Source organism: Molossus molossus, unplaced genomic scaffold, assembly GCF_014108415.1.
Source record: "Molossus molossus isolate mMolMol1 unplaced genomic scaffold, mMolMol1.p scaffold_m16_p_22, whole genome shotgun sequence".
NCBI classification, from domain to species: Eukaryota; Metazoa; Chordata; class Mammalia; order Chiroptera; family Molossidae; genus Molossus; species Molossus molossus.
In genome coordinates this window covers 8,057,837-8,083,115 of record NW_023425358.1, presented here as the reverse complement: position 1 = coordinate 8,083,115, position 25,279 = coordinate 8,057,837, and the positions used below count along the sequence as shown (strand labels likewise).

Genomic DNA, 25,279 nt, shown 5'->3' with positions numbered 1-25,279 from the left:
GGCCCCAGGGCAATGCCCCGCTCCTGGGTGGGTGGCGGGGCCCGCACAGTGGACAGCTGGCCTCCAAGGACAGTGGCAGTTCGATGCAGAAGGACAGAAACCCGGGGCCCGGGGACTGGACTGCCACTGACACCTGGGAAGCCCTGCCCAGGTCCGGCCTCTGGCCTCCTTCACAGTGGGGTCTCCAGCTCCAGGCTCCGGCCCCCCGGGCTGCACATCCCGTCTGCAGCCTGGGCTAGCGTGAGCCCGGGACCCTTGCCCGGGCTTTGTCCACAGCTGCGGCAGAGCAGTCGGGGTCCCTCCCTTAGGTGTTTTCTAGATTTTTCCCTCTGGCCTTGCAAAGGTACTTTTAGGACTTTTCAAAGTCAGTCCACGTGTGGGGTTGCCAGCTGCCACCCCCCTTCCCTATGTCATGGGCCCTCCTGGCAGAGGCTCCATCTTAGGACGAGAAGGGCTGACGCTGTGAGCAGCCACGTTACCAGCAAACAGGTTGAGACGTCCGTGCTCCCCTGCTCCCCTGCTCCCGAGAGGGAGCTCCCCGAACAGCGGCTGTCACAGGGGCAGACGCAGATGGCGGGAAGACCGGGAGCTGCAGCAGGCCTGAGGGAGGCGGTGCCCTCCGCTGGGAGTGTTCCACTTTCCGGGGGATACAGCCTGCCCCCCAAGGTATCACAGCACGGAGATGAACTATCAGGGGAGCTCCAATTACCTCTTCTGCACTTAATTATTCTTGCATCTCGTTGTAAGGAGCCTGCTTCCCCGGGCCCTGGGGACCCCCGCTCCCCACAGGCCAGCAGAGGAGGTGCGAAGGGAGGGGCGGCCGCTCCAGCCTCCGTCTGCTTCAGCCTCTCGGGTGGTAGGAATGGCACTTGGTCAGCGCGCAGCTGCTCCCCTGGCAGGAAGCCAGCCGACTGACCACCGCCCCTCACTTCTGGGGGCCCCAGGCAATCACTGTAGACACAGCGCACCACCGAGAGGTGACACTAGGTGGCTAAGGCCCTTAGTGAGAAACCCGGGAAGGCCCCTGTAACGGGGAGCCCCCTGGCTTTGGAGTTCCAGCTCCGTCAGGCCCTCCCTCCTCCACGCACTGCGGGAGTTGGATGCAGTGGACGGTCTCTTCCCAGGACGAAAACCGACAGCTCTGGTCTTAAACTGGATTGCTTTCATCTGACTCCTCCCAGCCCCCAATAGGGGTCATACGGGCACAGTCTCTAGGGTGAGAACCAGAGAGTAAGGCAGCTTGTCCGCTGACCATCGGACCCGTCTGGCGCTGGCTTCACACCTGCTGGCCGGAAGGAGAACCTCAGTCCAGGTCGCGCGGTTTGGTCTCCTGAGCTGTGAGCACGTACTCCCCAGAGCCCGTACCACTGGTGTTCAAGTCCTTAGAGATGATCCGAGGGGCCCAGGCGGGGGGCAGGAATTTAAAGTGTTTTCAACAAGGAACTGGAGTTGGAACTAGCTCCCGAGATGCGGCCAGGCACCCATGCTGATTTCAGCTGAGCCTCACGCCTCCGCACAAGGCCTGCCGGGGCTGCAGATTTCTCGGCCGTTGGAGGGCCTGGCTTGGGAGAGCTTGCAGACCCTGTCCAGCATGGCACGTGCCCGATGGGTGCCCTCCGTCCCGGTTGACCTGAGTGAGTGGGTTTTCAAGTGTGTAAAAGGTGTCTGAATTGGACAACAATTAGCAGTCTGCCCCCGTCCTCCGCCAGCCCCACCGCCCACGAATGCCCTGCCAGGCTGCGTCTAACTTCTCCAAACGGTCCAGCTGGTGAGGACAGGATCGGAGACAAAGACGAGAAGACAAAGATATAGCAGACAGATTCATTTTCGTGGAATCCCATTTCTTCTTCTCAGACCCATCCTGCCAGGGAGGACAGCCCTCTGCTTGCATAACCATCCGCACATTTTTGAGGTTGCCAAGCAGAGTTCTTCCTTTTGGTGCCCTGGTCCTTCTTGTCTTTGGGATGAAGCAAAAAATATTTCACGTGACCTACCGCACTACTGAAACTGCCAGGGTTCGCGAAGGAGAAAGGTGGCCTGCTTACCTGGGTAATTTGAGGGGAGTTTAATAAAGTGGATATTTACAAAGGTGTAGCCAAAATGCAGAAATACCGCAGGCGCTCTGGACTCTCCCCCGGGAAATGCTGGTCTCTGGGATGGGGCTTCAAGAGACCCTCGTCTGTGTCTGCATGATTTCGAATATATTAGGAGGAAAAATGGAAAGAAGAGCCTCCAGGTGGCCTGGTTTTAGTCACCGAGGGGGGAAAACGGCTCCGTTGCTTTTTGTCTGTGGTCCTATGACACAACCGAGACTCCTTTGCCCAGATCCTTTAGAGTTCAGAGTCCTTCCTTGCCACATGGCTGAAACACAGTCACTGAATGAAGACATGGCTGTGGGAGCTGTGGCTGTGGGAGCGGTGTCCGTGGGAGCGGTGTCCGTGGGAGCTGTGACCGTGGGAGCGGTGTCCGTGGGAGCGGTGGCCGTGGGAGCTGTGGCTCTGGGAGCTGTGACCGTGGGAGCTGTGGCCGTGGGAGCTGTGGCTGTAGAAGTTATGGCTAACAGTGTGGTATGGCCGTGGGCACTGTGGCCATGGGAGCTGTGGCCATGGGAGCTATGGCCGTGGGAACTGTGGCTGACAGCATGGTGTGGCCATGGGAGCAGTGGCTGTGGGAGCTGTGGCCATGGGAGTTGTGGAAGTTATGGCTGACAGTGTGGTGTGGCCGTGGGAACAGTGGCTGACAGCGTGGTGTGGCCGTGGGAGTTATAGCTGACAGCGTGGTGTGGCCGTGGGAACAGTGGCTGACAGCATGGTGTGACTGTGGGAGTTGTGGCTGACAGTGTGGTGTGGCCTACTGAGCAGCCCAAGCCTCCCTCAGCATTTGGATTAATATTGTGTTCAGGCACCGAGACAAGTCTAGTACTGTGCCATTCATTTGAGCAATGTCGTGGTCCACCTAACTCAACTGGGTTTGGTTTTTGATGATGCTACTTTGGCTCAGACAGGAAGGACAGATGGACAGGTGTGCTTATGGAGGATTCTGCTCAGAGGTCCCCAAATCCAAGCCTGCTTGTTACTCTGAGACCTAGGAGACGTGAAGGTGATGCCTCCCCTGTTCTGATTCCCACAGAGTACAGGGAGGGGTGTGCACTTGTGTTTGTCAGTTCAGGTCGGTGGGACTTACAGGGCAGACATCCTCCCAGCCAGGCCTCCACGGGCACAGGCCCAGGGCTTCAGGTCGGTGGGACTTACAGGGCAGACATCCTCCCAGCCAGGCCTCCACGGGCACAGGCCCAGGGCTTCAGGTCGGTGGGACTTACAGGGCAGACATCCTCCCAGCCAGGCCTCCACGGGCACAGGCCCAGGGCTTTCAGGTCGGTGGGACTTACAGGGCAGACATCCTCCCAGCCAGGCCTCCACGGGCACAGGCCCAGGGCTTCAGGTCGGTGGGACTTACAGGGCAGACATCCTCCCAGCCAGGCCTCCACAGGCACAGGCCCCAGGGTTTCCTACTCCTCAGGAGTCTGTGGAAGGCGGCGATTTTAATCACGGATTAGTCAGTCGGCAGGTATTTCCTGAGTGCTGACTTTGCACTCAGGGCAGCGTTGTGTAGCAGCACATAAGGGAAAGAGGCATGTCTTAGTAAGAACCTTGCATCTACTCGGTGAGTGACGTGTACATACACCTGGAGAGAAAGCAGTGTGTCTAATAGGTTGTATGATCTCATTATTTGCTGTGTCCCCACAACATACAGAGCAGTGCATTGACATGAATGGTTCCATTCAGTCTTCTCAGCAAGGCCATGCAGGGGGGAAAGGGATTTCCATCAGATGGGTTGAATGAACCTTGGCGAGGGGAGAGGACTGTGGGAGGCAACGAGAAGGGGGCTGGGACTTGAGGCTGTCAGACGTCAGAGCCTGGCCTCTGGCCTCTGCCCCCTCCTGCAGACAGCAGCCCCTGCCTGCGGCGTGGCCTCCCCATGAGCACGTGGACAGCTGTGCGTCCGCCTGGTCCCCTCACCTCTGTTTGAGTCCCCGCTGCTTCTACCCAGGCATGACCAGCCCTGGCCTGCTTTCATAGCTCAGAAGAATTTCATACCCGCCTCTGTTGTTTTGATCCTCACCAGAGGAGAATTTTCCACTGATGTTTAGATAGAATGGAAGGGAGTTGGGGGCAGGGGGGAGAGAGAGACATCGATATGAGAGAAACACATCGATTGGTTGCCTCCTGCAGGAACCCGGCCAGGGATCAAATCTGAAACCCAGGTACATGCCGTTGACTGGGAATTGAACCTACGTCCCTTCAGTCCGAGGACTGACACTCTAACCCCTGAGCCAAACCAGCCAGGGTGATGTTGTTTTGTAACATACAGCGAAATAGTCGTGGTTGAAAGATGCAGGGCCCATGTGAACAGAATGTAAGTCCATTGTTTTTCTCTCCATGTGACCCACAGCAAGTTCATAATATCGAGATGAGCTCAGATTCCAGTAGGTCGAAGTGAGCGCCCCCCAGTGGAGGCTCCTACAGTGAAGAGTGAAGGCGCGTGGGTGGTGATGAAGCGCCTAGTCGCCTGTTTGCTCCTTTCCCCAGAAGCACCTCTGGGTGTGGTGCTTCTGAGCCAGCCACTTGGCGGTGTTTCTCCAGGAAGCTCAAGAGCAGGCTGGGCACAAGCCCAGTGCTCGGGGGAACAGAACTGGGGCAGCGGGAGCATTTCTGTGCGATAAGAGGAGACTGTGACCAGGTGCTGTGAAGGTGGAACACATTTCCCTGTAGCCTCCAGCCTGGCTTGAGACGTGTTGCTTTTCCCAAACAGCTAAAGGGCCATTTGATGGAAGGACGGGCTGGATGACCCGCTGCCTGGACCCATCAGAGTCCTCAGATCTTTGGGCAGGTGCAATTAAGAGAGACCACGCTTGGATTTTCCCCTCTGTCTTCAATAATCCTTCCCTTTATTACAGCACACTCTTTGTCTTTAGAAGAGTCCACGCATAGATACACTTTAGCTCTCTATTTCTTTCAATTGCTGGCTCTCCTTCTCCATCTCGCTCCCATCTCCTCCCCACCCCAAGCAGCTTAAGGCCTCCAGTCCACGCTTTTATGGTTTGATCTGTGCAGCACTCATCCTGAGTTGCTTAAGCATTTTTTGCTATTTTTCTGTGTATAACCACAGCGAGTGTACTAAAGCCCCTGCCCATCAGCAAGAGGGTGGGGGCATGGCGGGCTGCCTCTGGTCGGCTGTTGGTGCAGCTGCAGACAATCACAGGTGTGGCAGCTCTCGCCACGTGCTGTGCTCGGGTGCAAGGTCTTCCCTGGTCAACTGCACATGAGGTGTTTAATCATCAAGGAAGATGAATTGATGATTCATGCAGGCTGGACATCTTTGATAATCTGTTTAAATATAGCAGGCTTATTCTCTCTCTTTTTTTTTTTTTTTTTTGTTCATCTTCACCCAAGGATATTTTTCCATTGATTTTTAGATAGAATGGAAGAGCCGGGGGGGGGGGGGTAGAGAAACACAGATGTGAGAGAGACATGGATTGGCTGCCTCCTGCACGACCCCGATCAGAGCCGGGGTTGAGTCTGCAGCCCAGGTACGTGCCATTGCCTGGGAATTGATGCTTCGCTCCGAGGGTCAATGCTCTAACCACTGGGAAGACGGGCCAAGGCAAGCCTCTTCGCTTTGAGGAGAAACTTCTCCGAGGAAAGGAACAGAGTGCAGACAGACACACAGACAGAGAAGGGCACTGGCTCAGCAGTGAAATAATAACAAGAGTTCCTCCTGTCTGTCCGTCTGGATGTGCATGGGTCAGGCCAGGGGCTGTCGGTGGGTGCAGACAGGAGCGGGGCGCTGCAGGCCTGGAGAGGGGAAGGCCCAGGCCGCTTCCCGGAAGGCTGGGCTGTGACGCAGCTGTGAGCAGCACCAGGCCGGACGCTTTCATGGCTGAGAGGTTTCAAGTCTGCGGAGCTGGGACTCTCAGGTCTCAACCCAGAGGCCCGAAGTGTGCAGGGGTTGCCTCCCTGCTCCCTCCATGTGTCACAGGATGCGCGGACCGGGTGCGGGCGGGAGTGTACCTGTGCCAGGACTGTGAGGGGAGGGGGAGAGGCTCCGAGGCTGGGGCAGGACACTTGGGACCCTTCTCTCTCCTTTCTCTCCTTGGCGGCCTCATGCCGACCTGTGACTGGCTCCCTGCTGACCGGTGGCCGCCTCCAGCGGCACATCCCTGGGAGAGTCAGGGAGACTTGAGCTGGAACGGTCCTCACTCCCACTGAGTCACCTTCCCGGGGGAGGGGACACAACATGGTGTGCTCTAGGTGTCATCTGGCAGAACTGTGTTAAGGGCAGCTCTGTGTGCAAGGAGCCAGCTGACTGAACTCTCACCCAGATCTTCTGACGCCCCGCCAACCACAGCGTTGGCTCTGGCTCCGAGATTAAGCTCATTTTGCTTTTTTTAAACCCGGGAGAATCGTCTCCTCTGCATTGTTGCGGAGACTCGATAAATGAGACAGAGAGATGGGGGCAGGTATGAGGAGGTGACAGGAGCTGGCGGCCGAGTTCCCTTTGTGATCCATCTCCGCAGAAGCCAGCGGGAATGCCGGAGAGACTCGGCAAGACCGATCTCCTGCAGTGACAGCTTGGACATCTAAACATGACCTTGGATGTGCCCAAACCACAGCTGAAGCTATGCCGACTTTTCAGCGCAGTATATCACAGGGGCCGCGCACACCCGTGCGGAGAATCGGCTGCGCGTGGCGTGTGAGCGTATCTGCAAATGAACGTCTCTGGCCCTGGGAGCGGGTGCGGTGGGGGAGACTGCCTGCCGGCGCCCGTCCATTCCCAGTCATTAGACGTTCCCGGGGACGCCCGGGGCAGCCTCCTGCATTCAGCAAGAGGCCGTGAGCGTCCCCACGGTGAGCGTCCATCACACGGATTCAAGCAGTTAGAGGTTGGTGATCAGCACTGCCTGCACCGTGGCCGTTCGCCTGGTGTCTGGTCAGATGTTCAGCTGTTGGAGGAGAAAATAACTAGGGCTCTGCCCCCCCGAAGACACCAGTCATGAGAAGGTGCTCCCCTGGAAAGTAATGGAAAACGGTCTCACACCAGACTCGTTTCCGGGTGCGCCTGCGCTCTGCTGTTCCCGTTTCACCAGAGACCGGATGTCTAGGTTGATGGTTTGAAGTGTGCTCACCAGACCAGGTTGGGGCCCAGCAATCTGTATTCATCGGGGGTGCCTGGTGGATCCAATGACCATCGAAGTTAAATGTTATTGAACCCCTTGGGAGGTCTGATGAGGACATTCGAGAATACTGAATGTGAGGAAGAAACCAAAAAACAACAAAAGCAAACCTGGTTCTGAATCTTGGGTCTGCCGCTGAATATTGGTGTGATCTTAATCAACTGGCATATTTCTTAGGCTTGGTTAAGCCCCTCTGTAAATTGGCAATGATAAGTGAACCCAGATCAGTTTTGAGATATAAAATCGTGTGTGTAATAGGCTTGCTCAGTGTTGAGCACAGAGCAATGTGTGTTCAATAAACATTAGCCATGAATATGAATTTCACTGATCTCTCTGCTTGTGTCCAAGCAAAATTTAGGGTAGGGACCATGTTTAAGGTCATTGACACAGATAACACCCCAGGTATGTTACTAGCAAAGCAAGTTGTGGACTGTGCTGTTCTTAAGGACTTTCAGATCACGGTGGTTCTAGACCCACCTTCAGGCGAGGCAGCCCGAGGAGAGTCGGGTCTGCAGGAAGGCTTGGGCCGGCGCCTGCCAGGGCGTCCTCCATGGGCGGGGCTGCGCTCTACCTGTGTTCGCTCTCAGAGCGAGTTCTGTACACTGTTAGCAAAGCCAAGGGAAATCTCGAAGCACGTCGCGGACTATCCAAGCTTCACGTCCATCTCTCTGGCTACCTAGGCACCTTGCTTAGCACGGATTCCAGTTCATTACATCTGCAGCAAGGCCTGAAATTCTGCATTTCTAACAAGCTTTCCACTGATGGTTTTCTGACTCCACTTTTATCTGGTGAGGGGCTTACTCGGTGCTTCTCAAATCCTGACGTGTGTATGCTTCTCCTCTGGATTCATGACCTAAAAAGGGGTGGTCTGAGGGCGTCAGCATGCACACCTGCTGGGGGTGACTATAATGCAGACTGCCAGGCCCCACCCGGACCTACCAAATCACAGCGTGTATTTCCGTGAGATCACAGGCGCTCCGTAAGCGTGGTGATGCCTGAGACCGTCTCAGGCTGTGTCTTTACTCACACAGGGTCCCTCACCCGGAAGGAAGGGCCCTGCCCTCCGTCAGATGCTGCGCCGCCACCTCCTTGAAGTCGTTCGTGCTCCTCGAGCGCAGGGCTCTGCATCTTCCTTCTGCACCACGCCCCACAAATTAGGCAGCTGGTCATGGGGATCCACGCTCTCCACCAGTGTTTTCCAGACTTTGGTGTGGATATGACTTACCAGGGATATTATTAGAAATTCATATTTTGGGGGCTTCCAAAGATTCTAAGTCGGAAGGAAAAGAATCTGCAACAAACTCCTCGAGATTCTGACGCAGGTGGGCTCTGCCCATTTTCACAAATAGTCCCCCGGTCCTTTCCCAGTCAGACCTTCTTCCATCATTTCCATCCCGGGCTGCGCAGACCGCTGGACACCCGGGCGGAGGCATCTCAGTTGAGCGGTTCCCTGCAGGGTCTCTCCGCAAGGCTTCCCACCTGCGCCTGGGTCCCTGCGGCGGCCGCGTGACATTCACACGAGTGTGCCAGCGGAGAGGAGGCAGAGAGCCGGGTGGCTCCTCCCGAGGGACCGCCCGGGGAAGCTGGCGCGCTCGGCCGCGGTTCTCGGGCTGTTCGTGGTCACGGACCATTCTGAGGGTTCAGCGGGAGCTCCCACTGAAAAGTTCACCTTTGCAGCCCGAGGAGCACACAGGACCGGGCCTTAGACAGCCGGACGGAAGGTCTGGCCTCACTTCTAGCTCTTTAACCTGGAGGAGGCACCAGACCACTCCAGACCCCGGAGCCCCGACCTTCCCAGGAGAGAGTGGTAAGGTCATCTGTGTCACGGATTTACTGCAAGAATCAAATGAGACGGTGTGGTTGTAAACGTACTTTCTACACTGCGAAAGAATGTAGCAGGTACACACGGTGCTGCATTGCTATTTCCAGCGTCATAGCCGGATCAGGACACTGCTTGTGAATTTAGCCCAAGGCCATAGCACACAGTCGGCGCGGCCAGGGAAGGAAATGGATGCAGACAGGGGTGCGAGGAGGGCTTGGCGAGGGGAGCTGGCAAACTGCAAAGTGTAGGAAAAGAGACGGGAGCTGCTGCCACATTTGGGGGACTCCAGATGCAAAAATAAAAGAAAGAACATCTATTTTTATATGTGCAGCCAGTGTTGAGATATGGAAAATGCCTCTAGTCTAGCAATAATTGAACGTTTCTGCCTTGGGGTATGATGAAGATGCGCAGCGACGGTGGTGGTCCATATTTAGCTTTGATTTCAGAAGCTTTCCGTCAGAATTCGCTATTCTGAGACGAGAACGCGAATGCTCAGTAGTTAAAACCCGGGTCTCTGATCTAGCACACATTGACTGTGTGACTTGGGGCAGTGTTCAGTTTCTTTGTTCTTCCATTTCTTTTACCCGTGGAACCTTCCTCATAGGGTTGTCATGAGCGTCAATTGACAGTGCACCTCGAACACCTGTTAGGTAACCTGAGGGATCCCCATCCGCGTCAGGGAGACCCTGGAGCGAAGGGAGGGCTGGCGGTGCTGGGAGGCCCAGCACTGTGGTGTGGACGAGCCTCCAGGTGATGCCTGTGGACGGCTAGGACAGCTGCAGTGGTCCTGTGCTCAGCGGTTTCAGGAGCACTGAACTGCCCAGGACCCAGAAGCCTGAGATATCTGATACTCTAGCATGCACAAACCTCTGCTGCCAATTCCAGAAAGCGCCATCCATGACAAGTCAACACGGGAAATGCATGTGTGTACACGGGGGGCGGGGCGTGCAGACGAGGCATAAAAACACCCTGCTCTTGCCACAGACCCCACTCTGATGGCTCGCGTGGTCTCTGACACCCATCTGGTCTTCCCCCCAGGTGCACGATTGACAACCGGGTCACCCGGGTGGCCTGGCTGAACCGCAGCACCATCCTCTATGCTGGAAATGACAAGTGGTGCCTGGACCCACGCGTGGTTCTCCTGAGCAACACCCAAACCCAGTACAGCATCGAGATCCAGAACGTGGACGTGTACGACGAGGGCCCGTACACCTGCTCCGTGCAGACGGACAACCACCCCAAGACCTCGCGGGTGCACCTCATCGTGCAAGGTAGGGTGTTCGGCTGGGTGGTCCGCGTGGGCGGCCGGGGAGCCTGCGGTAAACACTGTTCTGTGATCCTCAACAGAAACGCATTTTGTCTGCTCCATCCAGCCAGGACCCCTTCGTAATTATCATCTTGCCATTAGATGCTGAATTTTCAAATCATTTTCCCATTGAATAGGACTAGAATTTTTCACTTTTTTCTTTTGTTTCAATAATATGTTTTCTCAGAAAAGTATCTTCTAATTACTGCTTTCCTTGGCTTTTCTCTTCTCTGCATTTGTTTGGGTCCATCCGCTTCTAAGCTCGCTTTATTTTAGAGCGGCTGGGGCCGTACACCTGGCGCAGCCTCACGCCGCCCTCAGCGGGAGAGCCAGGCTCGGCTGGGCACCTGCCTGGGACGCACCCTTCCCAGCACCCACACTCTTCCCTACTTACCTCGTCTCCTCTCAGCTCCCGGCCCCGGTGTCTGGTACCGCCTCTGCTCCCAGGTCTTGCTCTCCATGCTCTGATTGCACCCCCAGCTTCGGGGAACTGGAAATCTGTGTTCTTTTCTCGTCTCTCTTGGTGGTACCCTGTCCATGTTTCTCGGGCCGTGGGAATGGTGCTTGCCTCTTCCCCACGAACCAGGTCCCGGGGCCTTCAGAAAACTCGTGATCTTGGTGAGCACGTTCCTAAGTGGACAGTGAGACCCCCGGGGGCCACTGTTTGGCTGAGACTGTGATGAGGTCCCTAACCAGGCCTCGGGTCTCCTCGTGCACTGTGGGGTCGGTGTCACGAGGCTCTGTGGTGAGGGTCACATTTCACGCACTAATGTGCCGGACTCTCGGGGTGCTGTTGAAGTGTCAGCTGTTCTTTAAAATACTGCTGTCCGTGTCTGACTCTCTAAGGTATCTTTTACAGAGGACCAAATACCTTGCTTTACATCGTAGGCGCTTAGGCCCCTGAGCTGCGGAGCCCGGCCCCTGTGCTGCTGTCTCCTTCCCAGTCGGGGTCCCCACCCCTCCCTCCCGTGAAATGGCAGGTCGGGGGCAGCACTGATCTTGGAGAGGCTCCGCCGCCGCCCATTCTTGTCAGTGCGCCGGGGAGGTGTGAGGATCCTCGGCTGGAGAAACGAGGGGCAGGAAGGCAAAGGCGCGGGAAGAATGAGGGGCGCTGGCTGTGGGGAGGCAGGAGAAGCACAGCGTGGACGGGGGACAGGGGCGCAGAGACAGAGCAGGGTGGGCCCTGGCCAGGTCCCGGGCCGTCCGGCCGGCCATCCGGGCCCCAGGTGGTGGCCGAGCTTAGCCAAACCACACTGGGTTTCATGTTTTTCTTCCTCATTTCCTAAAGGGAACTGTGATGGCTGCTTCTTTTATTGGTTGTATAATTGAATATTTTTCAATCCGCTGGGTGAAGACAGTATTTTTGAAAGGAAATAGAATTCCATAGAAGGCATCAGAGTGTACTACAAGCAGCCAAGTAGGTATTGTCACATAAAATATTGGGTCATTGAAAGGTTTTAATATAAAATACATGTTTTAGTGTGGAGAGTTGCCCCCCCCCCCAAAGCTTGAGAGTCGCTGTTCTCTGAGGAGTTTCCCAGAATGCTCCAGTGGCATCGTTTGCAGTCTGTACCGGGCAGTGCATTTGAAACCATTCCCCAGCCCCATCCGCACCCCTCCACTCTTACTGTTGAGAGCGGAGCATCTCGAAATGACGAACACGAGGACAGGGCTCTTCCAGACATCTGCGTTCGGATGCCGGGCTGTTATGGAACTGACAAATGGAAGGGACGGTGAAGACGTTTGAAGCCTCCTTGAAAACATGGGCCACATTTCTGTACTTTTTTCATACGTGCCATACTCCTGCCTTAAAGTGAGTGCCTCGTACAGAGTGAACCCTGAGTGAATGCTGATCGAACCAGGGGGCTGGAACCACAGCCCCGAGGTCTGACGTGGAGTCCGGGGAGAAGGCTGAGTGTGTGGGGATGGGGAGAGGCGGGGAGGCGAGGGATGGGGTCCACATTCCTGTTCGCTCATGTCCAAGCTGATGGACAGTGTCTAATCCCCAGCTCGGCGTTTCCACCCGGGTGTTGGCTAGGTTCCCTCTGAGCATGACACACCACCTCAAGTATCGGAATCTCATCTTGGGCTAATTTTCGAATGCTGATGGGTGTATTGATCCGGAGACAAGCTGGGTTGAAACGGCACTGGTCTGGTACACAGACGCAGCCCAAGCTAATCCGCTGTCGATATGCCTGGCCGGAGCCTTATTGGCACTTTAATGAATAGAGGACCATCGTTTTTCAGAGCCGACCTGTCTCCCCTCTTAGAAGCAATCAGACAAACTAAACACAGCCAGACACCCCTGTTTCTGCATCGGAAGGAGGATACATCACCATCCAGGATTAAAAATAACTATATATTTATCTTGGGATCATTTATGGTACTGAGCATCGAGCCCGAGTCCCCCAGTTGAAGCTGACTGTGTGGATTTTGTCGAAGTTGCTCTGCAATCCCGAGCAGAGTGCTGCGGAATGAATGTCTCGTTGAGCTCCCAGAATGGTATCGTGATCGTTAAACACACATACACACAATAGCAGCAGCAGAAAGGAACTAAACTGATATTCTGCCCATGAGTATGTGTATTTATGTATATGTAGTCAGCTTTATATATAAATAAACCCACACAGAAGGAAGGTAATGCATTTTTATAGAACCGTGCGCGCTGCCGAAGGTCTGGGATTATGCCTCTCTGCCTACTTTCAAATACGCCTGCTGTCCCCCTGGCTGCTTGTACTGGATCTTCTCCGCGGCTGGGACTCGATGTGCTGGTTCTTGCTGACAGCCGGATGCCATCTTCGCATCTGCCCAGGGATCAGACCCAGGGGCTCTTCGAGAGTGGGCTCCTCGTACCTTCCCTCGTTCACTCCGTCAGCAAGGCCTGGGAAACCGCCCTGGTGGCTGGCACGCTGGCCAAGTGCTGAGCATGTGAAGATGAATACCAACTGCCCTGGAAGAGTCTGTTCCCGTTTGTGTACAGTGTTTGCCCACAGCATCCCCAGGAATTCAGCTCCCAGGCTACAGCTCCTGTTGGATGAACCTGGCTGGACACGGCTGCTGGAAACACTCCGGGACTGTGAGTCCTCTTACCGCTAGACTGGTTTTTTCTACTGTTTTTATTGATTTCAGAGAGAGGAAGGGAGAGGGAGAGAGAGATGGAAACATCAATATAGAGAGAAACATCAATCGTCTGCCTCCTGCACGCCCCCTACTGGGGATCGAGTCCGCAACACGGCATGTGCCCTGACCGGGAATTGAACCAGCACCTCTCAGTCCCTGGGACCACGCTCAGTCCACTGAGCCACACCGGCCGGGCTGATTAGATACCTTGATAGAAATCAGAAGCAACCTGCATTTCAGGGTGGCCAGCTTTCCCAGGGCTGAGTGCTGGCCTGCTCACGAGCTCCAGCCCCGGAGTGAGGGCCGGGGCCTCTCCCAGTTCCTTTTTCTGCAACTTCAGCGTCAGCCTTGTCCGGTGGGTCATCTCTCTTTTCCTCACTAGCTATTGCTGTCGGCTGTATCCGTCCTTTGTGTTTTTAGGGAGATAGCTCTGAGGCCTCCTGCGGGCCGGGGGTTTCCAAAGGTCCCAGCAGGGCTGCTCAGGTGTGTGAAGCCTGGACCGGGGTCAGTCTCCCCTGGAGAGTCCCAGCAGCGGGCACACAGGGGGATGGAGGGATGCCTATTTGGAGCCACGGGAAGCAGCCGACAGAGAGAGTGAGTTTCACGGCGCAAGGAGCCCAGCTTGCACGGCCGGGGGGGTGGGGCCAGCCTGCGGGAGAGCAGGGGTGAGCTTCTGGCTGGCACCGCCCCGGGTCAGCATGGAGGGCGCAGGCTCAGGGCTGCAGCCAGGGCCCGGTGCTTCGTGTGGGACAGGCCTCCTGGGCCAGGCAGGACCAGGGACAGCCTCGGTGAGGAGAGTGGCCCTGGGCCTGTGTGGGAGGGAGGTGGCCGCGAAGGCAGCAGGGGCTGGTGGCAGGAAGGGGTGGGGGTGACAGGAAAACTGAGCTAAGTAGCGATTTAAAATTAAATTGAAATGAGCTCAGATGAAATAAAATTTAAACTGCACTTCTTCAGCCGCACTGGCCTCATTTCTAGTGCTTCAGTAGCCACACGTGGCCAATGGTACAGCTGCAGAGACACGGGCTCCTCCCGCCACCGTGGGAAGTTCCCCTGGGAAGGGCCGTATCGACGGCGCCACAGTCCGGCAGCAGTCAGAGCGGAAGCGGGTTCATCGACTGAAGGGCCGGGTGTGCAGGAAGCAGAATGGGGTTTTGTAGAGTAGCTGGGAATAAGAAAAGATGGTGAGCTCTTAAAGACAGGAGAGAATTGTTTAAGGAGGGACTGGTGTTCCTTCCTTAGCCAGGACAGACGAGGGGCCAGAGTCTGGGGATGTGACCGAGCGAGAACCTGGGGACGGTTGAATGTGGGGAGGGGAGGGGCGTCCCTAGGGCATTTTGACTTCTGCACTGGAGGCCTGGGAGAGGTTGTACCAAGGCAGGTAACATGCCGGGTGGCAGAGGCTCCCTGTGCTGGCAGAGGTGGACGGTTCAGATACGCAGATCGCTATTTTTAAGATGCCTTGAGAACCTCATTCACAGCGAGTGTGTGAAAAGTAAGAAATACCATCCATGGACTTGCATGCCCACGAACCCAGCCGGAATAGAATCTGTTAGGCCACAGTGAGGGCGATCCACCTTAAGATGTGTTCAAATCTGGGTCCAGTGATTTCCCTCACTCTGACCTCCAGTGCTCTTCTTTGTGAATGTGATGGAGAAGCAGCTGCCTCGGGAGTCTGGCTGCCTGTTTCGGCCCTTTACCCCCCCCCCCCCCGATTCTGCTGCCAAACCAGGAATATCCACCATGGTCACCCCTGTCTCCCTTTTCCCTTGGAAGAGACCACATCTGGGGAACACGGAGTGAATAAAAAGCTCCGTGGGCCTGACCGCTCGACGCGTTGAGGGCGGTGTGGTGACCATCTCAGAGCCCTCCCGCGGCGGTGCTAGTGCCGCCGAAATGCCCGGGGGTCTGCACAGGGTTCGGGAGGCCCCCCTCGCCCAGCAGAGGCCCGAGTGGGATACCTGTGAGCTTTCACCTACTAAATGACATATTTACTGGATAGACCAGGTGGGGTACAGGGCTTTCAAAATGGGGATATTCAGGTAAGAATAATCGTAGTGAGAGTACTAATAAAGGCTTTTATTTCTGTAATAGTTTTCCAGGCCCTGGCTGGGTCCCTCCTCTGTTCCCAGAGCATCTAAACACCCCTCCCTTTTGCGTGGTGTAAATGAGTTTTCCTGTTTCTTCCTAGGCAGAATTAATCCGAAAATCCCTGCTATTGTTTGATAGTTAATTACCTGCCTTTTGGAGTCAAACAGCCCTGAATCTCATGTGACGGGTGACAGGGAGCCACCCGGTGTCTGTGGGGTGAGACTGTGAGGGGCCAGGACCTGGCCTGCGTTCCCCGTGTTGGAGGAACTGGAGAGGGGATTAGGCCTGGGAACTCAGCTCAGGCAGGGGACGCCTTCCATTTACCTTTTATTGTCTTCCTGTTCTGAGCCCTCTCCTATAACCCTCCTGATATGTATAATCATGTTGCTTTCCAATCCTGAATAATTAATTGACCTTGTCAAGCCAAACTCATTATTATGATTAAGAGAACAGAAACAATAACTTTTAATTTCTAGACACCTACGCTCCCTAGCCTCCCCTCAGCCCTGAGCCGAATAAAAGGGAATTTGAAATGCAACTTCTCAAAGAGAATAATGTGCTCTAGCCCTTCCCCCGAAGGCCAGGTTTCTGTCTCTCGGCCACATCACCCCGAAACACGGTGCCCTGCTGGCCGGCCAGGCTCCCGAGCAGCTGCGGGGCCTCTGCGCTCCGCGCTTTCCATCCGGCATGATCTTTGCCGAGTCCACGGTGGAGGGAGGCGTCGCCACCCCGATCCGAATCACCAGAGGTCAGCTTCTGAGCACATCGGTGTTCTTGAGGGTCGAGAGCCGTGTGACAGCAGGTCACATTGTCATCCCGGGGTCACATTGTCATCCCGGGCTGCGTCCAGAGTCTCCCTCCTCTTCCTGCCCCGTTCATGTCGATGGAAATGCACATCCGGTCTGGTCAGAAGGTTGTGCCCCAGAATTCCACAGAACTTTCTAAAAGCCAGGAAATTAAATTCCACAAAGAATCAGCGTTCCTCAGAGCACCCTGGAGAATGACAAGGAGGCAGGCCATTTTATCTGAAATTGATTTACAGAATTTAGACAGCATGCAAATGAGGCGACGGAGCTGTACCTGGCGAATTTTAACATTTCCTGATGCGGTGACTGACAACGGAGGGGCAAACGTGCTAGCAGGTTTGGTAACATGTCAGGAAACCCCCCGAAACATCATCCATCTACAAAGCCAAGTACTTTAGTTCATTAGAATAAAGTAACCTGAGCAAATTGCTACAATATAAGTCATAATGGTTTAATAATGGCAATTTCTGCGTTTTCTGGTAAGGCTGGAGAGGGTCCTTCTATTTTTGAAGCAGTTTAGGACACTTGGCACTGCTTCCTGGCGCGGCCTGCTCTGCACAGCACACACCGGCGGGGTCCCTGTGTCCCGGCCACTCGTACCGCCGCAGTTGAAAGGAGAAGACAGCTCAGCAGCCGGGCAGCACCCCCTGGTAAGCAGTTAGAGCTCCCAAGGGGTGGTCTTCAAGCAGCCACCGAACCCTTACGCCAGGTAGTCCTCCCCAGGGACGCCGAGCTGCCGGCAGTTTTAATCCCTTAGAATTGAGAAGAGTGGCCCTCATCCCTCCGGGGTCCTATATCTCCACAGCCTCCAAGTGAGACATGATGCCATTTTACTGGGGGAAGGGCGAACATCTCCCTACATGCATTTCTTTAGACTCCCGTCCCCATATCAGAAACGCCCTGGAATTGATTGAAGCTGAACCTAACTAAAGGTTGCGTGAGGTCTCTTTATGGTCTCATGACTCACTGATACAGATCTGACTAATCCTAGAATATGTCCCAGACAACCCTCATGGCAGTGTTCCCAAAGGTTTCATTGGCTGCACCCTGTAGGGTGTGCATGAAATGACATCAGAAGTGGCATCACTGATCTGAAAGCTACAGAGCACTCCCAGGTCCTCAGAAACCTCAAAAGCCTCTGACAATTCTCTTCCTGCTAAAATGGAAATACCTGGCTTCTTAGGGCAGGGGAAAGGTTGGTGAAAGGTCTCTTCGTCTGCCTGTGGTCACAGTGAGGACTGTCAACTGACATGTTTCAATTGCAGTTAATAGTATTTTGAAGCCAGGTACCGGGAACTAAAGATCCAGGCAGAGTCCTTTCTAGCCAAAGACACAAGTGCATAAATAGGCAGTCTCCTATACGTAGCAGGGATCAGGGTGTTTATGCATATACATGCTGTGAACTCACCCAATGGGATTGACTGAATTGATCTGCAGATTGGGCAAAACTACAAGGTTGCATTTCCCCAGGGTCTGCAGTGGTGAGGACTCCTCAGGGGATGTGGAGAAGAGAAGGCACTGGGTCTGAAAGCACATGACACCTTGGAGGAAGAGTGCGGGTTCCAAGTGTGTGGGGGTGAAATCACTAAGCAGAGCTGCATCTAAGTTGTGGGGGGCTGTGCGGCAGGGGAAGGGGACAGGCTACAGTCACATTCTTTTCCCCTCAGGAGAGTGAAGGTCCATTTCTTTCTGCAAGAGCAAGAAGAATGTGTGGTACTGGGCTCCTGCCTCTGCCGTGGCCCTGATGCTTGTAGCGGGGAAGGTGGGGATGTACGAAGGGAGCACAGCGGCAGGAGGGGTCCACTGTCCTGAGCAGCCACCGCTCAGTGTACCTGAGAGGCCACATGCAGATGAGGACACTCCGTATTCAGACGTCTCCAGGCAGATTTATTTCAGCTTTCAGGTGTCACCACTCGGAGTATATCTTAAGATTTATATTCCTGTTGAACATCGTCCGTGGTAAATTAGTGTCTAACGTTGGCACAACATCTAATTGGCTTCTGCTGGAGTTGGTGGAGCACAGAGTTCTTCTTCTGAGAGATCTTCATTTCATGTTCTTCGAGAAAGAATTTATTGATTTAAAATTAGGACAGTTTAATTTGGTGGCATGTTTTCTTTATGTCTCAATTATATATTCATGTCTTTGTGGTAAACTCAGCTGGTGGGGAGATTAAGAATTCAAAATAGAGGAATTCCACGCAGCACATGGTGCTTTCTCCTGTGATTAATGGAGACTCTGTACCGTGAACCCGGTGTCGGCTCCCTTGGGGGTGAATAGCTCGGTTCAAAGCGTCCATTGCAGGCTCAGGAGTCCTGAACCCCAGCCTGATCTTGACAATAAGTACCTGGAAAAATGACCTACTTTTTAAATCTATGTTAGATTAGGGGCACTTTATAGAAATGTTTTGGTATCTCATATAATCTAATTTGAAGAAAAGTACCAAACAGATGCAGCGAAGCCGGGCACCACTGCGTGTTAACATCCTTCATTTTTGTAACCATGTATTAGCCGTACAAGTGGTCAGGCTGTGCTGTTGATATCATTGTGGCTCTTTTAAGCATCCCTAGTCGTCTGTACCAAGACCTCACACACATCCTGTGGCTGACGTAGGCCTCCACTCCCAAGAACTTCCCTGGACTGTGCCCTCTTTGTGCCAGCCCGTTTCCGGCCTTGGAACTCCAGTGTTCCTGGCTTTCTGTCCTGCCAACCTGGGGATGTTCCTCCTGCCTTGCCACCAGCCTGTGCTCTCACAGTTCCACGGGACAGGTCTTACAGTGGTCTCAGAGCACTGAAGCTGGGCTTCAGAGGGGGCTTCATGCGAATGATGCCCCTCACTCTAAATACCCAAACTGCCAAGTCTTTCTTCCTATCCGGAGAGACAGAGATCAGACATTTTTATTTCTTTTCCTTTTAACTTCTGCATAGACTCCCATGTGTCAAGTACTGAAAGACAAGTTAGAGTAGATTAAAGATGAAGGAGGCAGGTTCATCTGATCAAGATACATAATGTGGGTGGGGCAGCAGTTAACCTGTGAATGGGGAGCTTCTGTGACAACCATTCACCCCTGGACTAAGCCAGGGAGCCTCCAGGAGCCTGAGGGCAGGGCGGGGTCTGGGAAGCCAAACACATCGCTCTTTTGAAATGGATGGCCTGACATTTTATTTCTAAGGGGTTAAAATGAAAATAAAATAGCTATTCTGCCCACACCCTCTCTGCTCTCCATTACCCACCCTTTCTCCACTCCCTGCTGAAGTGATCTTTTCAAACCCAAATTTGATGGTACTTCTAGGACTTTCTTTTTCTTTTTTACTGACTTTAGAGAAAGAGGAAGGGAGAGAAAGCGAGAGAGAAACATTGTGAGAGAGACACAACGATCGGTTGCCTCCTGCACAACCTGGACCAGAGCTGGGAATCACACCTGCAACCCAGGTACGTGCCCTTGATCGGGAATCAAATCCCCCACAACCCTTTAGTCCATGGGCCGACAGTCTACCTGCTGAGCCAAACCAGTCAGGGCATTTGTTGATTCTTATATGTGCCCTGCCCTTGGCACCCCAGAACGTTGGTGTGTGGGGACAGCGCTGTAACCAACAGAGCAACCTCTCCCTTACCTGAGTCCTGGGGAAGCCTGGAGGCTCCGCCTTCCCCCCTGGTCCCGGCTCCCCACACCCCTGCCTCGCCGCGTTCCTTCTGTCACGCTCCTTCTGCGTCCTCTCCCCCTGCCTTGCACCTGCCCCCCCTTGGCACTCATTAACCCCATGTACCCTTCCAGTATTAGCCGAACTGTGCTTCCTCAGCCCGCTCCCTTAGGGTGCCCCTGCCCCGGGAGGTAGCCCAGGGACTGTTGGCTCTGTGCTTAGTTGAGGATGCTCCAGGCCTCCCGGGGCAGGAGCCGGTCTGCTGCTGTGTTAGTGCCCGGCTCGCGAGTCTCTGTGTGTTGAGACTGGCTGCGGTGGGCAGAGTCAGGGCACTCACAGTTTACCGGGTCCTAGTCCTTGGGATTGTATCACCTATATGACGCCGTCTCTGCGGACGCGATTGAGGTCAGGGTCTGAGATGGGGAGCCTGCCCGGGGTTATCCGAGGTGCCCGTGCAGAGGAGGCCGAGGAAGGCTTGACACAGAACACACTGGGGGGAGAAGGGGTGCGTATGGAGCGAAGGGAGACACCCGAAGTCTCTGGCCTTGAGCTCTGGAGTTGTGTGGCCTTGAGGCCAAGTGTCAACGGCCACCAGAAACGAGGTGGCCGGGGACGGACTCTCCTGAAGCGTCCCGAGATCGTCCGGCCCTCCCAGCACCGGGGTCTCAGCCCAGGGACGCCGACTGTGGCCGCCTGGTCTCGGGAGCTGCGAGCAAAGACATGTCTGTTATTCTAGAGCCGCCGAGCGGGAGGGGCCGCGTGTCACAGGAGCCTGTCGCTGGCCTTCAGCAGAGGCCGCCCGGACGGCCGGGCATAGGCGAGGCTGGCGTTCCAGATCCGCTGGGAATTCAGGTTGGATCATCGCGAGAAGTAAGACTCGCCTTTGGGGAAGACTACTTTTTATTATTTCTTTTTAGAGGAATCTCTTTGGAAATCCTGCCCTAAGACTCTACTGTTTTGATGTTGAAATAACTGTCCTGGGTCCACGGGGAGGGGAGAAGCCACATGGGGCCTGATGGAAGGAGGCCGATGCTGCTCCACATGGGCTGCGGGATGTGCCTGGGACCTGGGACCTGGGAAGGTGACATCGCCGACTGCTCTCTTCCAGGGGGAGGGGCTACTCCCGGACTGGACCCCAGTATCTGTGTCATCGGCATCTCAAATGCATTCTAGCCATCTCCCCCACTGTCCCCCGACCCCGACCCCAAGCTTAGTCCTGCGGTCTTCCCATCGGTAACTGGCACCCCCATTCCCCCGGCAGCCCGTGTCAGAGGCCTCAGCTTGGGTCTGCACCCCGCCGTTCTCCCGTTTCCTCAGTCTGGGAGGTGCCTGTTAGGTCCGCTGAATTCTGACACGCACGCAGGATTCCACCACTTCCCCCACGTTCATCTCGACTGCCCTGTCCCAAGCCACCCTCCTCTCGGGACTCCTCTGTGGCTGCCTGCCCCCGCAGTCCCCGTTTCTCACGCGTGCCCCCGTCATCGGTTCCTCACAGTCCCCGGTGTTCTCACAGGGTGTCTTTTCCCTGATCCACCCCGTAGTCACCCTCACTCAGGGTGGACCCGGGATGCTGTCCATGCCTGAGTCTGTTCACCGTCTGACCCCCCTCCCAGCACACCCCCTCTTTCTCGTCTTGTGCTCCTCCTCACCTTCGCAGAATGTGCCCAGGTGCTGTGCCGGGAGCCCAGGCCGGGCCCCGGGTGCTCCCCTCTCGCAGGTCACTAGGGAGAGGCTCTCTGACCACCGTGTGCAGCAGGTCCCCCCCCCCCACGCTCCCTCTTCGTTTCCTGCGTGGTTTTCTGCCTAACAGAGCCCACCTGTGGGCATGGAGGGTGTCCACATCTTTAGGAGGTGTCGTCTGCCTCACCCACCAGAACACGTCCCACGGGGTCTGGGCTTTGACTTTGGTCACTATTGTGTCCAGTGCCCAGAACAGTGTCTGGCACACAGTAGGCCCTGGATAACTATTGAACAAATAAATACGCCAAAACTAGGGCCAGCCATGAAGTAAACGTTTTTTAATCTGCTCTGTGTTTTTGCTTGAGTGTGAGTGTGATCTTTTCTGTTATTTCTTTCAAAATCACCGACTCACCCTGTTTGCTGACCCAATGGCACTCGGGCGGGTTTACCCAGTGGGTTTTCTGAGCAGGTAAAGAAAGGGGCTGGTGCTCAGCCTTAAGGAACAGCAGGCTGGCTGAGTGACAGGTGTGCGTCACTCCACCTGGTGGACCAGATAAAGGAGAGAGGAAAAGGACCCGGCCTCTGGTGACCCGGGAAGTTCATATTTCGTGGCGGAGGGGACGGGGAATCATAGGAAGCTCTAAGCAAGGACAGTATGTGAGCTACGTTTTAGAAAGACCCTTGGCGGCAGAGTGCAGGGTGGTCAGAGGGCAGCATTGAGACAGGGCGCCGAGAGGGAATACCAGTTCGTACCATGTCCTCCTCTGTCCCTGACCTGGGCAGACCCTCTCCTCGAGGGGCTGGACCAGCAGGGCTTCAGAGCAGCTCACTGAGGCCAGAGGTGTGCATATGCAGCAAGGGGGCTTCACCCCAGTTTTCCCAGATGGCCCAGTTCCGCAGAGAACAGTGCTTCTCTCAGTGCGTGCTGTGGTAGGGTTGAAGGTAGATAGAATTCAGTCTTTACACCTTTGCAGAACTTTCATGTTTATGCATTTACAAATCAGGAGGAGGAGGGAGAGGAGGAAGGGAAAGAGGAGGAGGGAGAGGAGGAGGGGAAGGAGGAGGAGGAGGGAGAGGAGGAGGGGAAGGAGGAAGAGGAAGGAGGAGGAGGGGAAGGAGGAGTAAGAGGAAGGAGGAGGAGGGGGAGGAGGAGGAGGAAGAGGAGGAGGGGAAGGAGGAAGAGGAAGGAGGAGGAGGGGAAGGAGGAGTAAGAGGAAGGAGGAGGAGGGGGAGGAGGAGGAGGAAGAGGAGGAGGGGAAGGAGGAAGAGGAAGGAGGAGGAGGGGAAGGAGGAAGGAGGAGGAGGGAAGGAGGAAAGGAAGGAAGAGGAGGAGGGAAGGAGGAGGAGGAAGGAGGAGGAGGGGAAGGGGTGGACCCCTTCCCAGACCAGCTGGATCTGAACGGCCAGGTGGAGGTGTGGGTGCAGCCTTGCGGAGGTGGGTTTGGAAATCACAGGTCTGGGGCCCGCAGAGCTAAGGGATGGAGACACGGCAGGTCAGACAGAACGTCTCTTATATAAAAGCCTAGGTGAGCCCGCGCTCCTTCGTGGGAACTGTGTCAAGTCCGGGGAGCAAGCTTGTTCCAAGCTCCTATTGCAGGGCGGCCTCCGTGTCCCGAGCTTGTTGCTGTGCTGTGGTTCAGGTGAAGTACAGGAAACACAGAGGAGCTGCTCACACCGCGGGGTCCGCACGGTCCTCCACTCATAACCCCAGGCTTGCTTTAAGGTGGTTTCTCGGGAGTTACGAGGCCTTGACCCTTCACTTCGATGCACTGAGACATCTGCAGCCCCTTCGCTCTCGGGACAGGCAGCGTCCAGCCTTCAGCGTTCAGTAAGGCACAGTCAGCCCTCCCCTGGAGCTCAGGTGACCTTCCCGCGTAGCCAGGGTTAATGGGTTCAGGAATCGAGTGGGGGGAGTGGGAGTGGGAGCCATTCCCCATCACCCCTACTGACCCATTAGTAAAAAGGTTGCCCCGACTTTCTACTTTGCTGGCCTATAGACCTTAGTTGTAACGGGAGGCATTGTCTTCCACGGGGGGACAGTGATGGTCCCAGTGGGCTGGACGTCAAGACTGTGCCCGGCCACTATGGGCTCCTCATGCCTGAATCGGGCAGGAAGGGAGTTACGGTGCCGGCTGATGTGACTGACCCTGACTCCTGGCTTCCAAGGGGAGACTGGATTGTTCCCCACAATGTTGGGAATATGGGTCATCCCTTAGGACATCTCTGAGTGTTACCATGCCGTATGATTGAAGCCAGGAAACAAACAAAATCCCAATCCAGGCAAGAAAACACATGGCCCACATCCTGCAGGTCACTCTGCCAGGGGACAAACCGTGACCAGCGGAGGTGCCGCTGAAGGCACAGGGATGCCGAGGAGTCCCTGGAACGCGCTGGTTGTACGCGCCAGCTACGGCCACGTGATCAGTTGCAGAAAAGAGGACGTCATTGTCATGGTAGCTCAGTAGGCCCTCGGTTCCGAATATGTTTGTGTGTGCGTTTACACATATTAAGCAAATGTCTTGGCTTTCTTTTCTTTCTTATTTCCTTATCATGTAACATAAGATGTATTGATTTGGTATCAGTGTTCAAGTGTCGTTAACTTTGTATCATATTATTTAAGTTACAGCATATCAGCAGAGTAGACATTACTCAGGACTTGACCTCCTTCCTTGGGGAAGAGATTCGCAGATTGTGTCTCACTAGGTGCGCTTAGGACTTTGTTATTGTCCTTCTTTGGGGATTAAGTATGATTTAAAGGGGTGCATGTGAGTGCCAAGTTCACAAGGTGGACTTGTGATTGCTCATTTAATTTGCCAAGTTGACTGGACTAAGGGATACCCAGATAGCTCAGAAAGTATTATTTCTGGGTGTGCCTGTGCAGGTTTTGCAGAAGAGATTAGCTTTGATTCAGTAGACAAGTAACGGTTACCCTCCCGAGTGCAGGCACGGGCCGTCCGACCTGCCGGAGTCCTGAAGGCAGAGGAAGGTGAGTTTGGTCTCTGCTTGAGCTGGTACATTCATGTTCCCCTGCCTCCAGGCATCCGCTCGCCGTGCCCGGGCCTTCTGACTGTGGCTGAATTACACCAATGGCTTTTCTGAATTTCTGCCTTGCAGAAGGCAGATTAGAAGACAATAACCTCTTCCTTCTCTTTATCAGAGAATGCTGACTCATACAGATGACAAGTGCGTTTTCCATACCAAAAAGCTACCTTAGAATTAGAGTAAGTTGGGCTCTGTGGGAAGCAGCTAATGACACTGGGTGATGTAGGCACACTCCGTAGACCATAGCACTCAGAAGAACAGGGAGCCCTTGGCCTGGCAGCAGAAGGTAAGCGGAGAGGGGCCATTACCATCTCCTGCCAAACACGTAGAAACCCTGGCTCACCTTTCCGCCCTGGGCCTGGTTGAAGAAAGAACATTTCTACCATCCACACTTTCTTCATTCATTCACTATTCAAATGTTCGTTGAGTTTCTACTATGTACCACAAATCATGCTCAGACTCTGGGTGTAGAACACAAAGACGAGATACTTGTCCCCCCAAAATAATATTCTAGGGGTGACGAGAGAAGCAGCGGTTCCCT

At 54.8% G+C, this 25,279-nt stretch overlaps 1 protein-coding gene across 2 annotated transcripts in view; it reads left to right on the top strand.

Moving 5' to 3' along the window:
* Positions 1 to 25,279, top strand: part of NTM (neurotrimin) — a 945,407-nt gene that overhangs the window by 752,472 nt on the left and 167,656 nt on the right. For both annotated transcript variants that reach the window (XM_036276876.1, XM_036276877.1), the window contains one exon: positions 10,095 to 10,327. In XM_036276876.1, coding sequence (XP_036132769.1) covers positions 10,095 to 10,327 — 233 coding nt within the window. The remainder of the gene's footprint in view (positions 1 to 10,094; positions 10,328 to 25,279) is intronic.